This window comes from Cydia fagiglandana, chromosome 25 (genome assembly GCF_963556715.1).
Source record: "Cydia fagiglandana chromosome 25, ilCydFagi1.1, whole genome shotgun sequence".
NCBI lineage: Eukaryota > Metazoa > Arthropoda > Insecta > Lepidoptera > Tortricidae > Cydia > Cydia fagiglandana.
In genome coordinates this window covers 8,257,352-8,278,233 of record NC_085956.1, presented here as the reverse complement: position 1 = coordinate 8,278,233, position 20,882 = coordinate 8,257,352, and the positions used below count along the sequence as shown (strand labels likewise).

The following is a 20,882-nucleotide window of genomic DNA, read 5'->3' as shown; positions in this document are numbered from 1 at the left end:
TGACAAAAATATTACAAATTATAGGTATTAGATATATCATAGTGTTTAAATTGTTTAATCACTGTGTTGAATACATTCAAATGGATTTCTGTATTAAAAAAGTTTGAACATAATGGGGATAGGGATATACGCTTACATGCTTAAATTATTTTACTATAGTATCTAAACTATTATTTTCTCTTCCAGCGACTTACCAGATGAAGAGGACAAGAAATCCCCCGTCCTGCTCTTAGGCGTGAACAAAATATCTGATTCACCATTCGTTCGTCGACGTTCCACCGAACCTCACACATCTGGCTCCATCCGGTTCTTCAGACCTCCCAAGTCAAAGTACACCCGCGGTCTCCATGGAGACGAAAGGCTGGAGAAGATCAGACAAGACTTACAGACACATAAGCAAAGACCAGAGAGGTACATTCCAGATAAACATGAAGTGTCTTTAGAGCCCGAAGACAAAAACTGTCTCAGACTCAGCTGCGTTGGAAATTGTATCTGTGATAGAAAGAGATCATCCAACCGAGGCTCGTTCTCTTTCCATCGGCCCGACCGAACTTCGAAAAGCTTTACCACTGAGAGGAAAGACTCAGAGAGCGATATCGAGTTTAAATATACTGAGCACATTCCTGATACTGAACCTTGTACAAGTAAACAAAATTCCTACAATATCACTCCAAAATCGACTGAACGCCGGCATTTTCTGCTCGCGAATCTCAATGAGCGATTTCGGAAGACTCTCAGCTTGGATTCTCGCAAGATAGAAACCAATCGAGTGCCGCTGAGTCTGCCGAAGGAAACTCGGCCTAAATCGCTTGTGAATACTAGTAATATTTGCGTGCAGCAATTTAAAACCGGCGATCCATTCGTGAATACAAATTTTGATAAGGCTAACCAACCTAAGAAGAAGCGGAAATCGTTTTTCTCCCTTGACGCATTCTTCGATAAAAAGTCTGACACGTCATCCGTGGATGACTACTGCTCCTCTAAATATAAGCGTTTTGAGTTGGAAAGCGACGACTCACCGCTCTTCAGACGTGATCTGTCCAAAAATCGCGAGAAAACACCAGACCTCCTCAATCTTCCTGTGATCATTGATTCAGTTCGGAAAAAACAATCAGATACTAAAAGACAGTTGGAGAAACTAGAAAGCCATTTCTATAGGAGTTTGAATAAACAAACGGTTATAGACGCGGTCCCTAAAGACGCGACCGACGTACAAGGCCCCAGCGGACATACCAATCACATATACGTCGACGATGACGACGTAGAATATATTGAACCTATACGCAGCAACTTCACCAGTCAAAGCACGCTTATTCTAGATAAAAATCTAACTGGAGATCTCACTTTAAAGCCTGATTCTATTCTAACTATTAACACAGATGAAACTGACATAAAACTACCTAGTTCGACCGTTTCTCCCAAGTCTAATGAAGTTAGGATTATTGATAATGATCTGGACAGCATAGGTGCTTATGAAGTGGAAGTCAAGGAATCGGACTTGCTCAAAGCCTGTGCTAAGGAACTGACTGTTAAAGTCATGGACAAATCCGTGGACTCGATCGGCAGTTGCTCGCTAGACGTGGACGCTAGCACAGACTTCTCAGGTAAATTTTAGATAAATGTTGTGCAAGCATGTTTTATCATTTATCATATCTATTAATCTTCAGTTACGTCGATATACTCTCTTATTCGCACCTATATCATATTTAATCGTATGTATTTTTCTTGTCATTTTATATTATCGTTAATAAATGTAAACTTATCATTTTCATTTGAATCTGTGTTTTCTTTATTACCTTTTCTTTCTGTGATTGTTGAATATGTGTTGTTTGCTATAGTTTTTCTATTTTCTTGTGTTTGATTAAAGACATGGCTACGTCATTAAGTTCACGCATTACTTATTTCATAATATGGGGCATTATCTATGAAAAGGGACTTTATTGTCGATGGCGCTTACGCCGCACAGCGTCCCGCTCCCGCGGCATTGTATTTATATCGGAGCATCGTTAATAATGGTGTTAGCGCCATCGACAATAAGGTCCCTTTTCATAGATAACGTCACATATTTTTTACTAGTTATTGAGAATATAGAATAGCGAAATACATTGATATATTTTTTTTTATATACCATAATTACGTTCCGTTACTTTTACTGGCTATGAACATTTTATCCCATTCGTTTAAGGATATTGAAGGTGTTTTATTTTACAATGCAATCAACTCTAACCACTCTGTCATAAGCGTAGGTTGTTGTTACTCCTAAAGTGGGCCAAGAGGCTGAATCAGCATCCCAAAATATTAGCGTCTGCAGCTCGCTATTTAGCAAGCGACATGCAATTTTAAACTAAGTAATGCTGCTAAGATAGAGGACATATTTTTAGTATGCGTAGGTACCATGCATAGGCATAGGTATATATTAAAGACAGAGATCAGTGGAAATAACAATTATTCTTTCTCATTCAAATATTTTAATTACCATGGACAAAGAAGTCCTTTCATTATATCTATCTACGTTTAAATACCCAATATTACGTAAGTTGGAATAAATGGAGATAAACATGACAACTTTACTATCTATGCCATGTATAGCATACAATGCGTTGCAAAATGCCATTAACAAACAAAAAGACTGCGCAAACATGCAAAACGATATGTCGGCCTCGCGGCCTACGCAGTAATGCACGGACCGGTCATTGTCGCCAGTCAGTCCACTCGCGGACACGCACCGAGGCATTCGTCATAATAACATACAATTCAGTGAGCCTGTAATAACAAAAATATTGAAAGACATGTGTAATTTGAAATGCCAATCGTAGATTATTGAGATCAAGTCGCCGACCGTGAAACGGAACGGTATCGCTGGCCGCGAACAACGGGCCACTGGAAAAAAAAAACGAGAAAAGTTTGACGTTTCGTGATGTGATGTGCTGTCCTGTCATAAATTTTGTGTAGAAATTCGGAAGTTCGCGATTTATTAAAAAACTCGATTGATTATTAATATTTTGTAATGAACTTGTGCGTAACATCTCACAAAAACTGGTAAGTGGTTAATAACAGGTTTTCATTCGCACAGGATAAGAAAATTGAGCTTTAAAAGTTGTTCTCTTAGTCTACCTGCTTTTTTCTTTCTTTTATTTTAAATCACAGCAGTCATGCTACTCTTTTTTAACATATTTCTGCTGATTTAAGCGTGTGTAGTTAAGTAGTGATGGCACGTCAGCATGATATGTGAAATTCCTTGTGACTAACATCATTTATTTTCATTAGAGACATCTTTCTCATAATCCAATGTTCATCTCGGCTTCCGTTGACTCATCATACGTCTTAGTTATTATTATTACTAATTTCGTCGCTAATCATAAATTCTAGAATTGTAGAGAAAGTATTAGAGAAAAGGAATTTTGACGTATTACATAAACACCCTTTGAAATAACTTTAATCGTTAAATACTTATAAGAGGAAAAGTTAATAATAAATGCAGGAAGCAAATGCCATCAGGCTATAAGTATCTCATATATAGCTCAATGTCAAGGTCATAAAAATACCTAAATGTTTTAATAATGATTGGATGTATTAGAACCATTATATGCCATTATAAGTTGACACGATTAGTCGAATTGATAGAGTCCACTGGCCAGTCTACACTGCTATATAGCTCTCATATTAAATTATGGCCCCTATGACAGTTCATTTTTAAATGAAATATTTGTCACAAAGTGTAAAGGTAAATACCTCAGCTTTTGATAAACAAGTTTACCTTTGTGGTGCAGTCTCAGTAATGAAAGTGACTTTTCAATTTTAAATAAAGGAGTAGAGGGCGTGCACCCAGTAGATGGTCAGATCTGGTCCAAAATATTACCCAGACTTCGCTCCAGGCAACGGTGCAGATGGCCGAAGATCGAGAGGCCTAGAGAGCAGTGGTAGGAAGAATAACCCATAGGAGTCACGTCCCTCAGACCATGACCGCGAAGAAGAAATGCCACAAGTTACCGATTTGTGGTCATAGCCGATATGCCCTGAGGCCTTATTGTGCAGACATTAACTAAGCCACTTTCTGTTTAAATTACTTTCTAAGCATTATTATGTATGTACCTATATGTTACTCTTCAAAGGCTGAAAAAAAATGTGAAACACTTATGGCTCTGCAAATCAGATTGTGTCAGATATTTTTGCAGCGTTTTGCATAACACATTATTGCAGGTGACTGTACCTTTGTGCAAACCTTTTAAATAAAAGTATTTTATTAACAACAACCAGTCTGGCCTAGGGTAGTGACCCTGCCTGCGAAGCCGATGGTCCTGGGTTTGAATCCCAGTAAGGGCATTTATTTGTGTGATGACACAGACATTTGTTCCTGAGTCATGGTTGTTTTCTATGTATTTAAGTACATATTTATATATCATATATATAGTTGTCTGAGTACCCACATCACAAGCTTTCTTGAGCTTACTGTGGGACTTAGTCTATCTGTGTAAGAATGTCCTATGATATTTATTTATTTATTAATTAAATAAATGAGCATCAGTCTTGCATACACAGGATATACTGTGCAAAATATACTGATAAAAGATTATTTATCAGATAAATAATCGGCATGCATGCATATATTCCAATATCTACAGTCCTTGATTATAAACAAAATAAATAAGTTATTTACATAGATGCCAAAGGTTATAAAATCCTTATGAGACTATGACATCATTTTCTAGATTATGTATTCTTTTTGTGAATGATTGCTTTTATAACCTTGATGATTTTTAAATATTTAATCTACAAGACGATTAATCATGCCAACTTTAAAATGTGAATGATTTGCAAACGTAATAGTGTCATAAAAGTATAGAAAATCCGCACAAGGAGTAACAGTGTGGTCATATCTGTTGTAATAGAAGCGTTTTGTTAGAGAGTGAACCTTCTGTACCTAGTAATATTATTTATTCTGATGTAGCAGTATGGATTTTGTGTAACATTAGCCTCGTGCCGCCCAATGTACATTAGGATGTACACTCAGTTTCGATGGAATGTCAACCTTAATAAAAAACAAATTAGGCAGCATTCCATTTGTCTCGTAAAAATTGCTAACAAATGATATTCAACCCAATTGAAAATACAAAAAGATTCTAATTTCCTTGGCTATAATTTTGTATGGTAGGCGGCACGAGGTTAGTGCTTCTACATGATGTGTAGAGAGCAGAGGCTCCTGCGCCTTTGTACTGTATCAATTCTGTACTGCCAAGTCTAGAAAGGGGCTTAGGAATACATCAAAACATTTTCAAGCACCATATATAATGAATTACATAATTTAATTGAAATAATTATTTTACAGTCTGATTCGCCCACCGAGGGTTCCGTAACTTCCGTACTTTTTAGTATTTGTTGTTATAGCGGCAACAGAAATACATCATCTGAAGATTTCAACTGTCTAGCTATGACGGTTCATGAGATACAGCCTAGTGACAGACAGACAGACAGACGAACAGTGGAGTCTTAGTAATAGGGTTTAGGTACGGAGCCCTAAAAACTACCCTCTCATGAGAACCACCTACTGTAACGCTGAGGCCAAATAAATATTAACATTGATGTTTGAATGTGTCAAAATATGTGTGATGCTATAATGCTATGAACTTTGTTTATGTACATATATGTATGTCGACCTTGACATACTGTGTACTGTGTAGACTGTAAAGGTGTGTCCCAGTCTCGCTTCAATACTTGCCTAATGTTTCATGTTGGAAGTAGTTTTTGCCGAATTGCCGCAGCGCCATTCGCGTGTACAAGTACCTACTCTCTACTTCAAATATATGTTTACTTTACACATAGATTTGTTTACGCTTTTGAACCATACTCCTTTAGAAAGTAGTGTCCGACCGAAGATACAGTTTCGGCCGTAGTTTCGGTTTCGGCAAAAAACGGTCTTCATATATATAGAACCTTTCGACCGTTCCGAAATATACGAAATGGTATTCTATGAACAAAGACCAAAAGTTGTGGAACAAGTTGGACAGCAATATTAATATACGATTTATTAGAAAATCAATTCCTCTAATGAGAGCGCCACAGGACGGTCGATGCAGCCTTATATGTGTATAAAAGCGGTTTTATCACATTTTTTCAACGATTTTAACATGCCTATAAGGGCCCTTACGCATTTGCGGCTGGCCGCTTAGGCGGTTCGATTGAGCGGCCAGCCGCCTGACGCGGTTGATATAGCGGCTGGCCGCCATGGCGGCCAGCCGCGATGAAACCGCGATGCACCCGGCGCGTTAAACCACGTTAAAATGGACGCCGTTGAGGTAGCTTATGTGTTATATATTTGTACTACCTAAAACAACGACAGAAAAATAAAAATATATATTAGATTCATCCTTTACTAGAAACACGCAACGAACTTGGCCAGTTCGCAATCTGTTTTCAAGAATTGAAGAAGCACGAAGATAATTTTTTCCGCTATGTTAGAATGACTGTCTCGTCGTTTGAAGAATTAGTCAAAGTTTTATATGATACCATCAAAGGACAAGATACTAAATTTCGCGATTGCCGCGAAGCGGGCCGCAGCTCTTCATTCAACCGCCGCGGTTGAAATTTTGTGGCGGTTAAGTGCTTACGCTCACAAGCGGTTGCATATTAAATTGGAAAAGCGGCTGGCCCCCGCGGCTAACCGCAAGTACGTAAGGGCCCTAAAAATTTCGGTTTCGGCCGAAACGAACCATAGCCGAACTTTCGGTTTCGGCAAAAAAACATGTTTCGGTCGGACAATAGTAGAAAGTCAAACATTGTGTGATGTAATTAAAATCGTCACAAGCCTTTTGATGAATGGTCTACTAACTGATAACAGCTTATCATAGATACTGATAACAGACTATAGGTCGTAGTCCAATATCATTTCAGATTTACAATGTTTTTAATTGACATAGTGTGTGTGTTTTCAATTATGTAATTATGTGTGATTATTTCCCTATGTTTTTATGTTGTGAGTTTTGTTTTTTTTATGCATGGTTTATTATTCAAACAGTATGTATTAAAATATAGTTAATGTTATGCACGGTTTTGAGCAACAGTTATTGATTTGTTTTGATTCTATAAAAGGTCAACACTTTAGGAATCTTCTTACTTTGATTAAATTCAATGTCAATGGCTTAAATGTATGTATGTAAACATTTTATTGTATAGGAACATAAGACAGATCACATGGCTCGGCTCGGCTCAGTACATGGGTCGTCGTGGCTGATCGTATAGCTTAAATCTTAAATAATTTTAACACTGAATATGTGGTTCTTGGTCAAAAGAAAACAACTTTTTGATTGTAAATTGAGTCAGTTTCTAATTTAATTTCATTGTTATATTATTAACCGACAAAATAAGGATGGCTTTCGCTTTGGAACGACACATAGTCAAGTGTCAATCAAACGATTTTTAAAAAGTTTTTAATATTAGAAAATGATGTTTTCTTTTTTTTTGTGTTATTACATGGATAGATATAATGCTGGGTAAGATGTGTAATACCTTACACAACTAAAATAATAGACGAGTTCATTATAAATGCAGCATTCATGGAAACATGCATGTGTTGATCTGCAACTGGTTATGAAAAGGAATTAGCATAAACACGGCATCTATTCAGGTTAAGGTCGCTTTCAATATGCTAAATAATCATCTGTATTTAACAAGAGCATAGATAATGATATTAATGATATCTATATGAATACTCTTAGTGTCACCACTCACTCTTCTTCCTCGCGTTATCCCGGCATTTTGCCACGACTCATGGGAGCCTGGGGTCCGCTTTACAACTAATCCCATGATTTGACGTAGGCACTAGTTTTTACGAAAGCGACTGCCATCTGACCTTCCAACCCAAAGGGGAAACTAGACCTTATTGGGATAAGTCCGGTTTCCTCACGATGTTTTCCTTCACCGAAAAGCAACTGGTAAATATCAAATGATATTTCGTACATAATTTCCGAAAAACTCCTTGGTGGTGTGGTGTCGCCAACAACAGTATCAAAATTATCTTAATAAGACTCGTCAGTGGTGTTAAGATATATTTGAGCGTAATAGACGTGACCATTTTTATACTGCAAAACTGTACCATCACTCCATCAGCCGCAGAAGTGCATGGCGAATTTATTAATGACTTCATTCATATTTTCTCTATGCAATTTATTTCGCTGCTCACCGTAGTACTACTACAATACAATCCACTATAAAATAACATAATTAGACTTTCTACGATGAGTAGTTAATATTTTACACATAACTTGAAAAACACCAACCAATCAAGTAAAATAATACAACGGAGCTAACAAAAATGTTTTTATGTCATTCCAGATACAACATCCGGTAGTCTGAACCTGCTGACGCCGTCTTCCACCACCAGCCGCATCCGCGACTTCACCGCTCGCATCCAGGAGCGGGCCTCCGCGCAGCCTTTCAGCCCCCGCCCCACCCCCATCATCACCCCCGCCCGCACCCCTGAAGACCTCACCCCCACCCCCAAGAGATCTGACAACTTACTCAAACCACCCCCTAAAGTACACATCGACTCGGGCAGCCATCGCTCAAGAGGACACCATAAGAAGCGAGACGAAATACCGCATAAAAAACCCTCATACTTAAACCTAGCTTGCTCCGTCAACGGATATACTAATCTAACCACTTATGACTCTAAACTAAGACAGGATATCAATAAAAGCCGAGAAGCTTCACCCATAAGACCTATCACACACACTTACCAGTACAAAAGCGAAAATAACTCCCTCCTGGTCCCTGTCCCAGTCAGCGCCAATAAGCTGTTGGTCCCAACCTTTGGACCTCATGATACTCGCGCCGATTTGACAGCGAAAGCGCCTGCCAAGGCGCACACGGACCCTTACCTAGCCACGTCACCGTCACATGCGTTCATGGCGGCCGAAAACAAGCAGCTTAAGAACGACTTCCTGGGCCCAAGCATGACGACTACCAGCAGAACTTTCATGTCCTCAGAGAGTAAGTCCTTCGCGACTGCCATGCTTCACAAAACCGATGAGGTCGACAATGCTACCTTCAAATCCAGCTACTCTGAAACTAACTTCAGAAAAACCACCACCAATGGAAAGGATCGCTTTATGAGCTCTGAATCTTACACCATCTCATCTAACGGAGTCTCTAAGAGGATGGAAATTACGAAGGAGAATGGTGAGACTTTAACAAGTCCTATGAAGAGCTTTATACAGCAAAGAGTTGAAAGACTTTACGGCCCAGGAGCGCTAGCTCAAGGCTTCTTCAATCAAAAACGCCAATCGAGAAGCGAGGAAGAAGAATCTAGAATACTCACCGAGAAATCTTTGAATTGTTCTCACTCATACTCACAGAGGCGATCTAGTGACGAAAGTGATTTTAGTACCAATGGAGATGAGCCGAACTTACCTGTCCTAAGGCATTTAAGGCCCGAGTTCCGAGCTCAGCTGCCTATATTGTCTCCGAAGAAGAATTTCAAGGCAGAATCCCCGCAGAAGGCAGACATTCCCGAGCCCGAGAAGACTGAAGACGTGAAAGTTGTAACCAATGGTGTATCTGTGATAAGTTTAGACAGTTCCGAGTTAGTTAAGGAAGTGAAGGACTCTAACGGAGTGAGTGTGAATGGGGGGGAGGTGGTCGAGGATGCCCACTACTTCTTGGACCTGGAGAAGAAAGAGACTGAACGGCTGATCGCGTTGGCGGTTACGGCTGAGAAGGAGTTAGAGAATTTAAAGGTGAGTCAGTTCTCTTTTCTCGTTTCTCTTTGGTTGAATTCTCTTCTTTGATTAGTTTACATCGATATAGCGGAGAAGTAGCTGCGGGCGAAGCGAACCTATCAAAATGATCTGCATTTTTTTTTCAATTGCGTAAGCTTTCCTCTTTGGGGCCTAGCCAAGATGACAACTGTTGATAGAAAACGCCAATTGAAACTTAATTAATGTATGAAATTAGTCACGCGACTTTTCGTAGCATCATTCCGGTTTTCCTCTTATGCTTTCACTTTGACACCTATATACTTTTTCTAAACTTGATATACCGATTGAACCGAAATGCACACCTTCGCAAGGGTTATCCGCAGATGGTCTAGAACGCAAAATGTCCACTTTTTATATCACCAAATTTTACACAGGTAGGTTAGGTTCGTTAGGTATCTTCAAATGGCCGAAGGCCATACAGCAAAGAATAGGAGCCCCGCGGAAGCGGGGCTCCGTTGACATCGCTATAAAGTAAGATAAAACGGAAAAAATAATTCGGGCATTTTGCGTTCTAGACCGTTTGCGATGTAGACTAATCGCAATTTAGGCAAAACAACACACTAGTCATTTTGCGTTCTAGACCATCTGCGGATAACCTCTTCGTAACCTTATGAAATTTCCTATAAATGAGGAAGGAACTGGTCATTGTCTGTACACACAACGCAGCTACGCAGATAGTCTCAAGGACATCTCTCCTGGTTTAACAATACGCGCTATACCGCGTCACCTTGGAGCGAGCGTGGCGTGTAATGTGCATTGGATTCGCTTTCCGCTTTGATATGGAGCGTTGTTACGCACAAGTACCTTGGTACCTAGGGTTGCCAGATGGTCGGGATTTGCCGGGATTCTCCCTATTTTTAACATGTGTTCCCGATTCCCGACAAAGTGAAACTGGTCCCGAAAAACAGCTTCACGTTATAAAACAATAATGTCAAGTTCCGAACTGTCGCCGAGCGAGCGAGCTGACGTAGTGCCAATAATGTAAAATATCGTTGTTTTTAATATAATCACTTTAATATGAATGTATTCTTTTTTCCCGAATTTAGTCCCAAAATCCCGAAAAAATGATATTGTTTCCCGATAATAGCGCCTTTCGATCTGGCAACCCTATTGGTACCTAAAGACATGTATGGGTATGTTCCCTTCATAAACATCCCTTATTCATAAACGCACTACAAGCCTCTATCAGCTAATAAACGTCTTTATCTGTCATTTTGACTTGTGTATTGGTAAGAAAGGGATAAAACATAACTAAATCAGGCCCGTAGTTTTATGAATAAGCGGGGTACAACTTGCGGCACGTTTCCAAACAGTTGTCATAATCTTTGAAATTTAATAGATTTGTTAGAACTTTTCCAACGTATTGGAAAACTAGCCAACTTACATTTTGTATACATATGGTTCTGTTTCCTATTAAATCAACCAACCAACCTTAAAAAAAAGATGTCTTTTAGCCAACTGTAGTTACAGTGTAGTTTAGGTTGTTTTAGAAATGTTTCTATTTATGGGATTTTTTTCATTCCCTCGATGAATTATAATGATTGAGGTGTCTTATCTATTTCTCAAGACTTAGATTGTTAGCTTGGTATATCTACAAGTTTTTTCCTATTCTAGAATAGAAAATGCTGGCCATACAATCTAAAAAAAAACCAATTACGAGTATACAACTTCTTTAAAAATAGCCTTCGGAGGGGGTTCGGCTGACTAACTGAACTCTAAAGTATAGTTTTTATTTACAAATAAAATAATCAAATTGCGTGTGGAAACGATAAGTCACGTACCTAACCCAAGTGTTAACGGTTTAAATATATGCAAATAAGCCTCGGAGGCTTTGTTACAAAGGTCAAGGTTTCAGACTGGAGAGGGGCGAGGGGGGGAGGGGGGGAGGTGGTCCTAGGCTGTATTTAGTTTAATTTGTTGTATACTACCAAAGCTGAAGTGGGACTGGGCGGGACACGTTTGCGTATGCTGGATGACTTGTGGGCTAAAATAACAACCAATTGGGTCCCACATCAAACCCGGGGTCGTGGCAAACCTCGACGGCGTTGGCGAGATGACCTTTACGCCTTTGATAAGAACTGGTGGGAGACGGGTCAAGACCGGGATACGTGGAAAGGGAGGAGGGAGGCCTTTGACCAGCAGTGGGACACTCTAGGCTCATATAATAGTTATTTGCTTTACAAGGGAGCAAAGTTGTTGTTTAACCGCTCTTGCTAATATTGATACCCGAGCAAGCGAAAGATTCCAAAATTGAACCACGAGCGTAGCGAGCAAAAATTAAATGTAAAATATCAAACAAAATCAAACCAAATCATATCCAAATGAATGATATTAAACATTTATCATCCAAAATCATCATTTAAAAGTCAATTCTACCAGCAAAGATAAGTAAGCAACTCAAAAATTGCATTTGATTACTTTGCCTCACATGTGGATAAAATGCAACTTTGCTATTCGTTTTTGAAGTGCAAAGTAATTCTTTCCGAGATGGTGTGGTGAAAATAAATAAAATATAAATAATACTACCAAAGATAATTTAGTAAAGGGGCTTATTGTCGAAGTAAATTTTGTAGTCACAGTTAATTTACTGACATCTTTCAAACAGGATTAAATGTGCCAGTTCCGAACAACTGACAGGCTGATATCGTCCGGTGAAGTGGTAATCTGTGGGGGTAACCGGAACCTAAATCCTGTTGTTGGTGTTCCAGGAGGATGAGGTGAGCGAGGAGGTGCTGGGTCTGCTCCGCTCGGCGTCCGGCAAGGCTCGCCTGCTGGCCACACAGAAGATGCAGCAATTCCAAGGTATTGGCATAGAGAAATACACTCGGCGTCACGGAAATCGCACACCCACCGATTTTTGTTTTAAGCGAATATAGCTCTTATCATATGTATTATACCCTCACAATATATATATCATTTGAAAGCACAATTAATAAGCATTAAAACATGAATAAAGCATTTTTGGGAAAAATAATAGGAATCACGAAATTACGGCGTTCTGAAAGAACACCTACAATACGCGTTGTAAGGGTCGCTAGTTGCGTTACCTTGGATAGGTTTAAAAGGGGGGGTAAAAGTGGAATATGGGTCATTCGGTATCCAGAGTTCACAGAGGTCACACCGGAACAGCTGGAGAAAGAAAACACCCCAAGAAAATGGATACCACGGAAGCAGAAGCAGCTCAAGCAGTAGCCCTGGTGGGATCAGGAATGACGCAGTCTGAGGTTGCTCGGCAACTCAACATAAGCCGTTTCCGAGTTCTCCGAGCAGTTCATCGATTCCAGAGGACTAGAAGCTTCCCAGGAAGCCTGGATCCGGAGGACAACGCTGCACTTCCGAAAGAGACGACCGCTTTATTGTGTCGACGTCTTTGCGGAACCGTTTCTCCAACGCTGTCCAGCTGCAGCAGCAGCTGCAAGCAGTTCGGAGAACGGTGGTGAGTGTCTCTACAGTAAGAAGAAGGTTGCGGGAGAAGAAGATCATGCCCCATAGAGCGGCTTCGGGTCCCAAATTGACGGCAGAGCATCGGCGAGTCAGACGTGAGTTTGCTCGCGAACACAAGGATTGGACGGTCGACCAATGGAAGGCTGTCCTCTTCTCCGATGAGATCAGGGTGTGCCTGTTCTGCAACGATAGGCGCAGAAAAGTGTACAGGAGGCAAGGGGAACGTTATTCACAGGCCTGTCTTGAAGAAACCGTCGGATACGGAGGAGGATCCTGCATGTTCTGGGGTGGCATTTCCCTCGCCGGCAAAACCGAGCTCGTTTGTGTTTCCCGCACTGGTGGTGGTCGAGGCCCGGGATCCATGACTGCTCATCGGTACATCACAGAGATCCTGGAGGACCTTGTGGTTCCATACTCCGAATTTGTCGGTCCTGGATTCACATTCATGCAGGATAACGCCCGCTCCCACACAGCGTTGATTGTTCGGGACTACCTTGATCAGGTTGGGATCACCGTCATGCAGTGGCCAGCAAGGAGTCCGGACCTGAATCCCATAGAGCACCTTTGGGATCAGCTAAAACGGAAGGTGCGGTCACGTAATCCTGCACCTGCGACCCTGGAACAGCTTCGAGATGCCGTCATTGAAGAGTGGGATGCTATTCCTCAAGAGTACGTCGTGACTCTCGTGAGGTCCATGAAGGCTCGCATGGAGGCAGTCATTAAGGCCAGAGGAGGCAACACTAGGTTTTAAGTTTAGTTTTAGGCATTTGTATTCCGATATTTATTGATTTTATTGTGTTTTAATTTGTTGATTTTTTTGCATGAATATACGATTTTTATTTCTTATTAAAAAAGGTGCCCTTTTTTTACTCTTTAGTAACTAATGCATTGTTTTTAAATGAAGGGTTAAATTCTCTTTAAAATGATCCCACACACTCATACTTTACCTTCAACAACATAAGGTTTATAACGGCTTGAAACAAAAATCCGTGGGTGTGCGATTTCCGTGACGCTGAGTGTATAGTAAGACAAGAGTGCTCACTCCATACATCAGTTTTGTAAAAACCGGGCAAGTGCGAGTCGGACTCGCGCACGAAGGGTTCCGTACCATAAAGCAAAAAAAAAACGGAAAAAAATGCAGAAAGAAAACGGTCATCCATCCAAGTACTGACTACGCCCGACGTTACTTAACTTTGGTCAAAAATCACGTTTGTTGTATGGGAGCCCCATTTAAATCTTTATTTTATTCTGTTTTTAGTATTTGTTGTTATAGCGGCAACAGAAATACATCATCTGTGAAAATTTCAACTGTCTAGCTATCACGGTTCGTGAGATACAGCTTGGTGACAGACGGACGGACGGACGGACAGCGAAGTCTTAGTAATAGGGTCCCGTTTTACCCTTTGGGTACGTAACCCTAAAAACCCCGAAATAGCCCAATATTTTGAATTATTTTATGGTCTTTAGATAGGACTGAATCATGTATTTAGGTAACAACTTCGTATTATTAGATTGTCCCATTAAAAATGAAATAATAAACCAAAGAATAAAAATGAACGTAATAATACCGGTATTTTTGTATGGAACACATACCGGTTTACGACCCCTGCTTTTAGCTTTATTTACGTGTGTTATTTGTGATTGATTGGCTACTTTCCTACTAGTCAAATCAGCTTCTTTTCTAGAACTGTCAAAACGATTTGCTAAATATGGAATTTATATGAAAACGTGTATAATTAGTGACGTCACGGTCAACTTATATAGAAATATAGAAATTGTGATTAAAAATAACTGCTATCTATGTTTTTTTTTTCTAATAATTATCTTGTGTTTTATTTCGTGCATAGTATGAAATAATTTGGTTTACGTAGAAGAAAGTACCCAATTGACCATTACCAATTTACATTGCAATCATTGTATCTGTCTTTATCTAGTACGCAATAGAATCATCATTTGATTACTACTAGTGGGATGTAAGTACATATGTCATATAATATCTTTTTTTTTAATTCCAGGCCTCTGCTACAACAACATAAACTCACGCGGGGACGAACAGTTCCCCACCACTGTCTCCGACCTGCGAGGGTTCTGGGACATGGTGTGTCTCCAGGTCCGCCACGTGGACGCGTTGTTCGAACAGCTGGCTGCGCTGAAGAGCAACGGATGGAGAGAGGTAATTATGTTCGGAGTCAGGAATAAATATTATATATCGCTTACAGTAGCGCGTGTACGGAAATCCCTGTTTATTGGAAAAAGTGTCAAGTTTTATGGCCCATAATATGGAATATGGCAGACCCACAAATAAGGGAATGTATGATTAATACAAATAAATAAATATGAATATAGTGTCTGAAGAAGATTAACAATTCGATAAATTTATACTTAATGGCCTCTTAGTCTAGTTGATAGTCCAAGGTTCTAATCCTGGTAAGGGTATTTGTTTGTGTGTTTATCACAATTACATTTTTGTTTTTGAGATGTGGATGTTTTTTATGTACTGTGGGAATAGGTCGATTTGTGTAAAATGATCCTATTAAATATGAACATATGATTATGAACATAAAATTATTTATTAATTATTTTAAATATACTTTGGTAAATCGGTACAAATTATGTTTTGCCAGCTGAAACTACTAAACTTGTGTTTTGAATTAATTTGTTTAAGATAAATTATTATTAATAAATCATTGTAATTTGCAGCCCTCCCCCGTGACGAAGACCCCCCCCGCCCCGGCGGCGGCGTCCCCCCGCGGCCGCCCGCGCGCCCCGCAGCCCCCGCAGAACGAGAAGGCGCGGCTGGCGGCCGAGAAGCGCGAGGCCGACAGGAAGGCCATGCTCGAACACAGGAGGTAATCAAAATATATATTGCAGCCTTTTTTAAACTGTCTGGCTATTACGGTTCATGAGATACAGACGGACAGTGGAGCGTTGAGTAATAGGGTCTCGTTTTTACCTTTTGGGTATGGAACTCTAAAAATTGAGTACAATTAAAAAAAAAAGTTAAATTGAGTTGAGTAATTGAATGTCGTTGTTTTTTACAGCAATCGATTGTGAACTTTAAAGAAACGTCATGACAATTTACATTCGTATTTTTGTACGGGTCAGAATTCGAACTCCAGTTAGAAAAAACCCTATACATACTACTGAGTTTGTCAGTAGAAAAAGACACGAAATTCAAATTTTCTATGGGACTATAACTTTTCGCGTCTAAATTTTTTAGCCGCTCTTTTCTACTGACGGGAATGGCTTGCCGGAGTATAAAGGCCTGTGCACACCGGTTGCGTGTGCGTAACTTACACGTGCGCGTGCGGCGTTGTAGTATACAGATCCTTATGAGAGATGGCACACCGCTTGCGTGATGTGTGCGTGTGCAGCTCCAACATTTTAGCGCACGCACAAGTGCACGTCACCCACACGCAAGCCGGTGTGGCTCGGCCTTAACTCGGCCATATGAGTAAAAATTTAAACTTAATTTTGTATTGCAGGCGCGTGGCCCGCGAGCGGCAGCTGGCGGCGGCCGCCGGGCCCAGCCGCGCGCGCGACCGCATGGGGCTCGAGGGCAGCCAGGTACCACACACTCCACCGCCGCCATACTTACACCATGGCCTTACATTTCTGCCTTATGTCCCTTCAGGAGCATTCCATGAAATTGTCTACCGTTTGTCCCGTACAAACGCGCATTTTCTGAAGATTTGCAGGTATAAGAGTTTCCTTTTGTATGACAAATGGTCAAACGTATGCACAGAAAAATAATCGCCTGCTTTAAATGTCGAAAAAAAAGTCGCAACACAGGAAATAAAATGCGTTTGTACGGGACAGCCCGTGGAATGCTCCTTCACCAGATACTTAAAACTGAGCGCTACTTCCATCATCCCACTTACCCGGAGTAAAGCGGTTAAACCGTTAACCCAGTGTCAAATTATGCTAGTAACCATGGTAACTCCAGGTTTGACCGGTTAACCCTGGGCACAGAATAAATAATAGTACTAGGTAAAGAAGACTCACTCTCTAACAAAACGCGTCTGTTACGATCAGGACAGATATGGCCGCTAGGTGGCGACAGCGCCACGCGCGGCTTATGGCTAACCACCAAAATTTGTGTGGAACGGATGTACTTGTAGCTACCTGTAGCAAAGCGACGAAATCGCGGAGTGAGCCACGCCTACCCCGGGATAGTGCATGGTGCAAATGACCCAAAGAGGAACAAGAAAACAACTGATATATTTACGCTGTTTATCTCAACAAAAACTGACTTATATATAGTTGTCTTAGGGCCAGTTGCACCAACCACATTTGACAGACTGATCAACAACGTCAGCCGGCGCGCCACTATAAAACTTTCTATACATACAAATTTAGCGAACTCTTTAACGATACGAACAGTTTGGTGCAACCGACCCTTAGTATTCCTTCAACAGTAACTGACCGGAAAAAGCACTACATCGGGAGTTGTGGAAATCAAAGGGAGAGGCCTTTGCCCAGCAGTTGGACACTATAACGGGCTAGAAATAAAATAAAATCCTTTTTCTACTCCCGTACTTTTATTTGTCATTTGAAGGGTTGTGCACACACCTTTAAAACCCTACCTTATAGTTGTCAAGACAAGTCTTTAGTCTATTCCCTAAAAAAGAATTTGTGCATACACGCAGTATCTTTTTGGCGATTTTACGATACTTCGTGTAATGACCACTTAAAAAAATATTGAATGAAATACAGTGTTGCCAACCTTATTTTAAATGTCATCTCTGACAAATAAGTGATCCATAGACATGTTTTTTTTTATTTCATTCATTCTTTTCCCGCCCGTACCCTCCATTTTTGCTACTTCTTGAATAAAAAGAGCTGTTAAATTTTCAATTTTATTTCAAAGTGCTTGGTCGTAGAAAAAGTATTGTATGAAACGTTGTTTAACTGAGTGAAAAAATATTTGATTATTTGAATGAGTTAACACTTGTCTGTTAATATTTCAGGAAGTGGAGATATTTGTGGGCAAGACCAGCAAGCCGTCGAAGGTGCAGCCCCTGGGTGACTGCCGGAGCAACCAGTCCGAAGACTCCCTTCAGAGCTGATTCCACTACTAAGTAACTATCGTATTCATACCGGGTGTGCCCTGTAACATGAGCAAAAAATTAAACTGTAGGCTGTACTCCTCATACTGACCATCATTTGTTCAGCGACTTTTAAAAATAACTTGTGGTTTGATTTTTAATACACTTTAAAGTTTATTGTAAGACGCAATGTGTTGCGAATTTTGTTATGTTTAAGGCGTGACAAGCAACGTCAATCACAATGATATGGCGTGGCGATGACGTCCATTGAAGATAATATTTATTTTGTATGAAAAATAGGGAGTCTAAATACTTCAAATGTCACCGTTTGAGGAGTACAATCTATGTTTTAATTATTTGCTCATGTTACAGGCCACACCCGGTATAATAAATATTATGGCATAATCTTATACAAATCTGGACTAAATTTTAGGACTATTAAGGTACCTAAAATATAATCCGACAAGAAATTGTAGAAAATTATCGAGGACGCCACTTCCTACCTAATGCTCTGGTTTCCTACGATAGCGGTGCCATTCATATTTAGCCGTATTATTTAGTATGGAGACGGCCGCTATATGACGGCACCGCTATCTTAGGAAAACCGATCTTATGCTCTAGTTTTCTAGGATAGCGGTGCCGTCATATAGCGGCCGTCTCCATACTAAATTATACGGCTAAATATGGATGTCGTAGTATTTGTATGGAGACGGCCGCTATATGACGGCACCGCTATCCTAGGAAACTAGAGCATACTGCCACATTTTTGACGTAAAATGCGTAAACATGGCAACAATTTAGTATGGAATTTTTTTAGTTCCATTTTATTTAGTTCCTATTATTTTATGTGGCACTATAAGCATAGGGCTTGTGTTATGGGTACAGACACCTGTAATATGTTACACAACGAAGGCCGCAAAAGTATCTGACACGATCTTATTTGTAGAGCCATAAGAGCGTGTCACATATTTTTGCGGCCTTCGACGAGTAACATATTATTGCAGGTGAATGTAAATTGTACTAAACGACGAAATATATAATCTAAATATTTAAATATATAACACCCATAACTCAGGAACAAATATTTATGCGTGCTTATATAAATATATGCCTTTACAGGGATTCAAACCCAGGACCTCCTGCTTCATAGGCAGAGTAACTAATCGACTAGTCTAGGAGAATCATTTTAAACTATAGGGACTGTGCGCGTTGGTGGGTCTGCCATCTTGTGGCCTGAATCGGAAGCATGTGCACATGTACATTGCCAAAGCAAGTGCTGCCATCTACCGTTCTCGTCGGTACGTTTCCTTGTGTATAGTAAGGTCTGCCATCTTGTGGGCTACATCGGAAGCATAAACGATACATTTACGCCTCGCGCCGAAAATGCTGCCCCCTATAGTTCATGCTATAAGTCTCCTATGACTGCTTGTCTCTGGTTTATTTTTTTCACGTATTTTTTTTTTGTTATAGCGACGCGACGCGGAAATGGAAGTGACGAGCTAGCGCGGATATTTATACTGTACTTATAATCGGTTTATTTTATAACTTATTTAAATTTTTTACGTCATATTTTATATTTTGTACCAATCCATGACCCCCCCCCCCCCTAAGTCAGTATACACTTGTTTTTGTCCTATTTATTGATTGAATCTTTTGTGTTGCTGGTGAATGAATTGTTTTTGTAAAATATAAGCAGCAGTAAAATATTCGAGGCAACGTTCAAAATTGATACTAAAATTAGTTTAGTATTTAGTATAATTGTATATTTGACGAAATGTTATAAAAATAGATTTTAGGTTTTTTAATATACTAAACTGACAAGAAAATATGTATGTGGCTTTAATTTTAAATCATTAAACTGTATCACATTTCCTTTTCGTGCATTTTTAATTTAAATAAGTTATGGTTAGTTTTGCTCAAACAGCTCTATCGAAAGTATTTCGGGAAAGAAATATTGTATTGCTTGTGATCTATGCGAAATCTATGAAAAAAGGAAAAAAAAAACATTATCTGGTTCAACTTTGCCTACCTTCCAAAACATTGCATAGCTTTAAAATAAATACCAGTTATTTTCTAACCCCCTTATTCATAAACGCGCTACAAGCCTCAATTAGCTAATAATCGTTTGTCTTTATCTGTCATTTTGACTTATGTATTTGTAAGAAAGGGATAAAACATAATTTAACTAAATCAGGCCCGAAAAGTTTAAAGTAAGGGGTAAGTAAATTGTATCCCGTTAACTTCTTTTCATGCCAGGCAATGTTTAGCATAGTTGGCAATGTTGAGGAAATTTAATAATGTGTCATTTTCAAGCAAAAGGTACCATTTTTGTCGCTTGCCGTAAGGACTCTTTGACAAGTTATTCGTATAAAGATACAAGCAAATTTCGCTCTTATGGTAAACGACAAACTGGTACATTTTGCTTCAAAACTGCACAAATTGCCTAATTGTTTTTGTGACAATGTTAAGCCCCGTCTCCATATCGCGCGGCAAACCATCGAACATTGGCTCGCGCGGCAGCTGCGCGCAATGGATACCGGGCTGCCGCGCGATATGGCGACGAGGGTTTAGACAGCCAAATGCTATTTCCTGTAATTTTCATATTACATATGACAAATACATCTATATGTCTTAGATT

The 20,882-nt window shown here is 39.8% G+C and overlaps 1 protein-coding gene across 2 annotated transcripts in view; it reads left to right on the top strand.

Moving 5' to 3' along the window:
* The window catches only part of LOC134676995 (uncharacterized), a 52,702-nt gene extending 32,583 nt beyond the window's left edge, over nucleotides 1–20,119 (top strand). The window contains exons 3-10 of one of the 2 annotated variants that reach the window (XM_063535369.1): nucleotides 187–1,604; nucleotides 8,329–9,731; nucleotides 12,461–12,554; nucleotides 15,212–15,369; nucleotides 15,897–16,045; nucleotides 16,682–16,763; nucleotides 18,167–18,277; nucleotides 19,715–20,119. In XM_063535369.1, the coding sequence (XP_063391439.1) occupies nucleotides 187–1,604; nucleotides 8,329–9,731; nucleotides 12,461–12,554; nucleotides 15,212–15,369; nucleotides 15,897–16,045; nucleotides 16,682–16,763; nucleotides 18,167–18,265 (3,403 nt within the window). In that variant the 3' untranslated portion in view covers nucleotides 18,266–18,277; nucleotides 19,715–20,119. Of the gene's footprint in view, nucleotides 1–186; nucleotides 1,605–2,508; nucleotides 3,040–8,328; nucleotides 9,732–12,460; nucleotides 12,555–15,211; nucleotides 15,370–15,896; nucleotides 16,046–16,681; nucleotides 16,764–18,166; nucleotides 18,278–19,714 lie in introns of those variants that run through there. The other variant, XR_010099983.1, reaches the window with a different exon arrangement.
* Nucleotides 20,120–20,882: the final 763 nt, after the last annotated feature.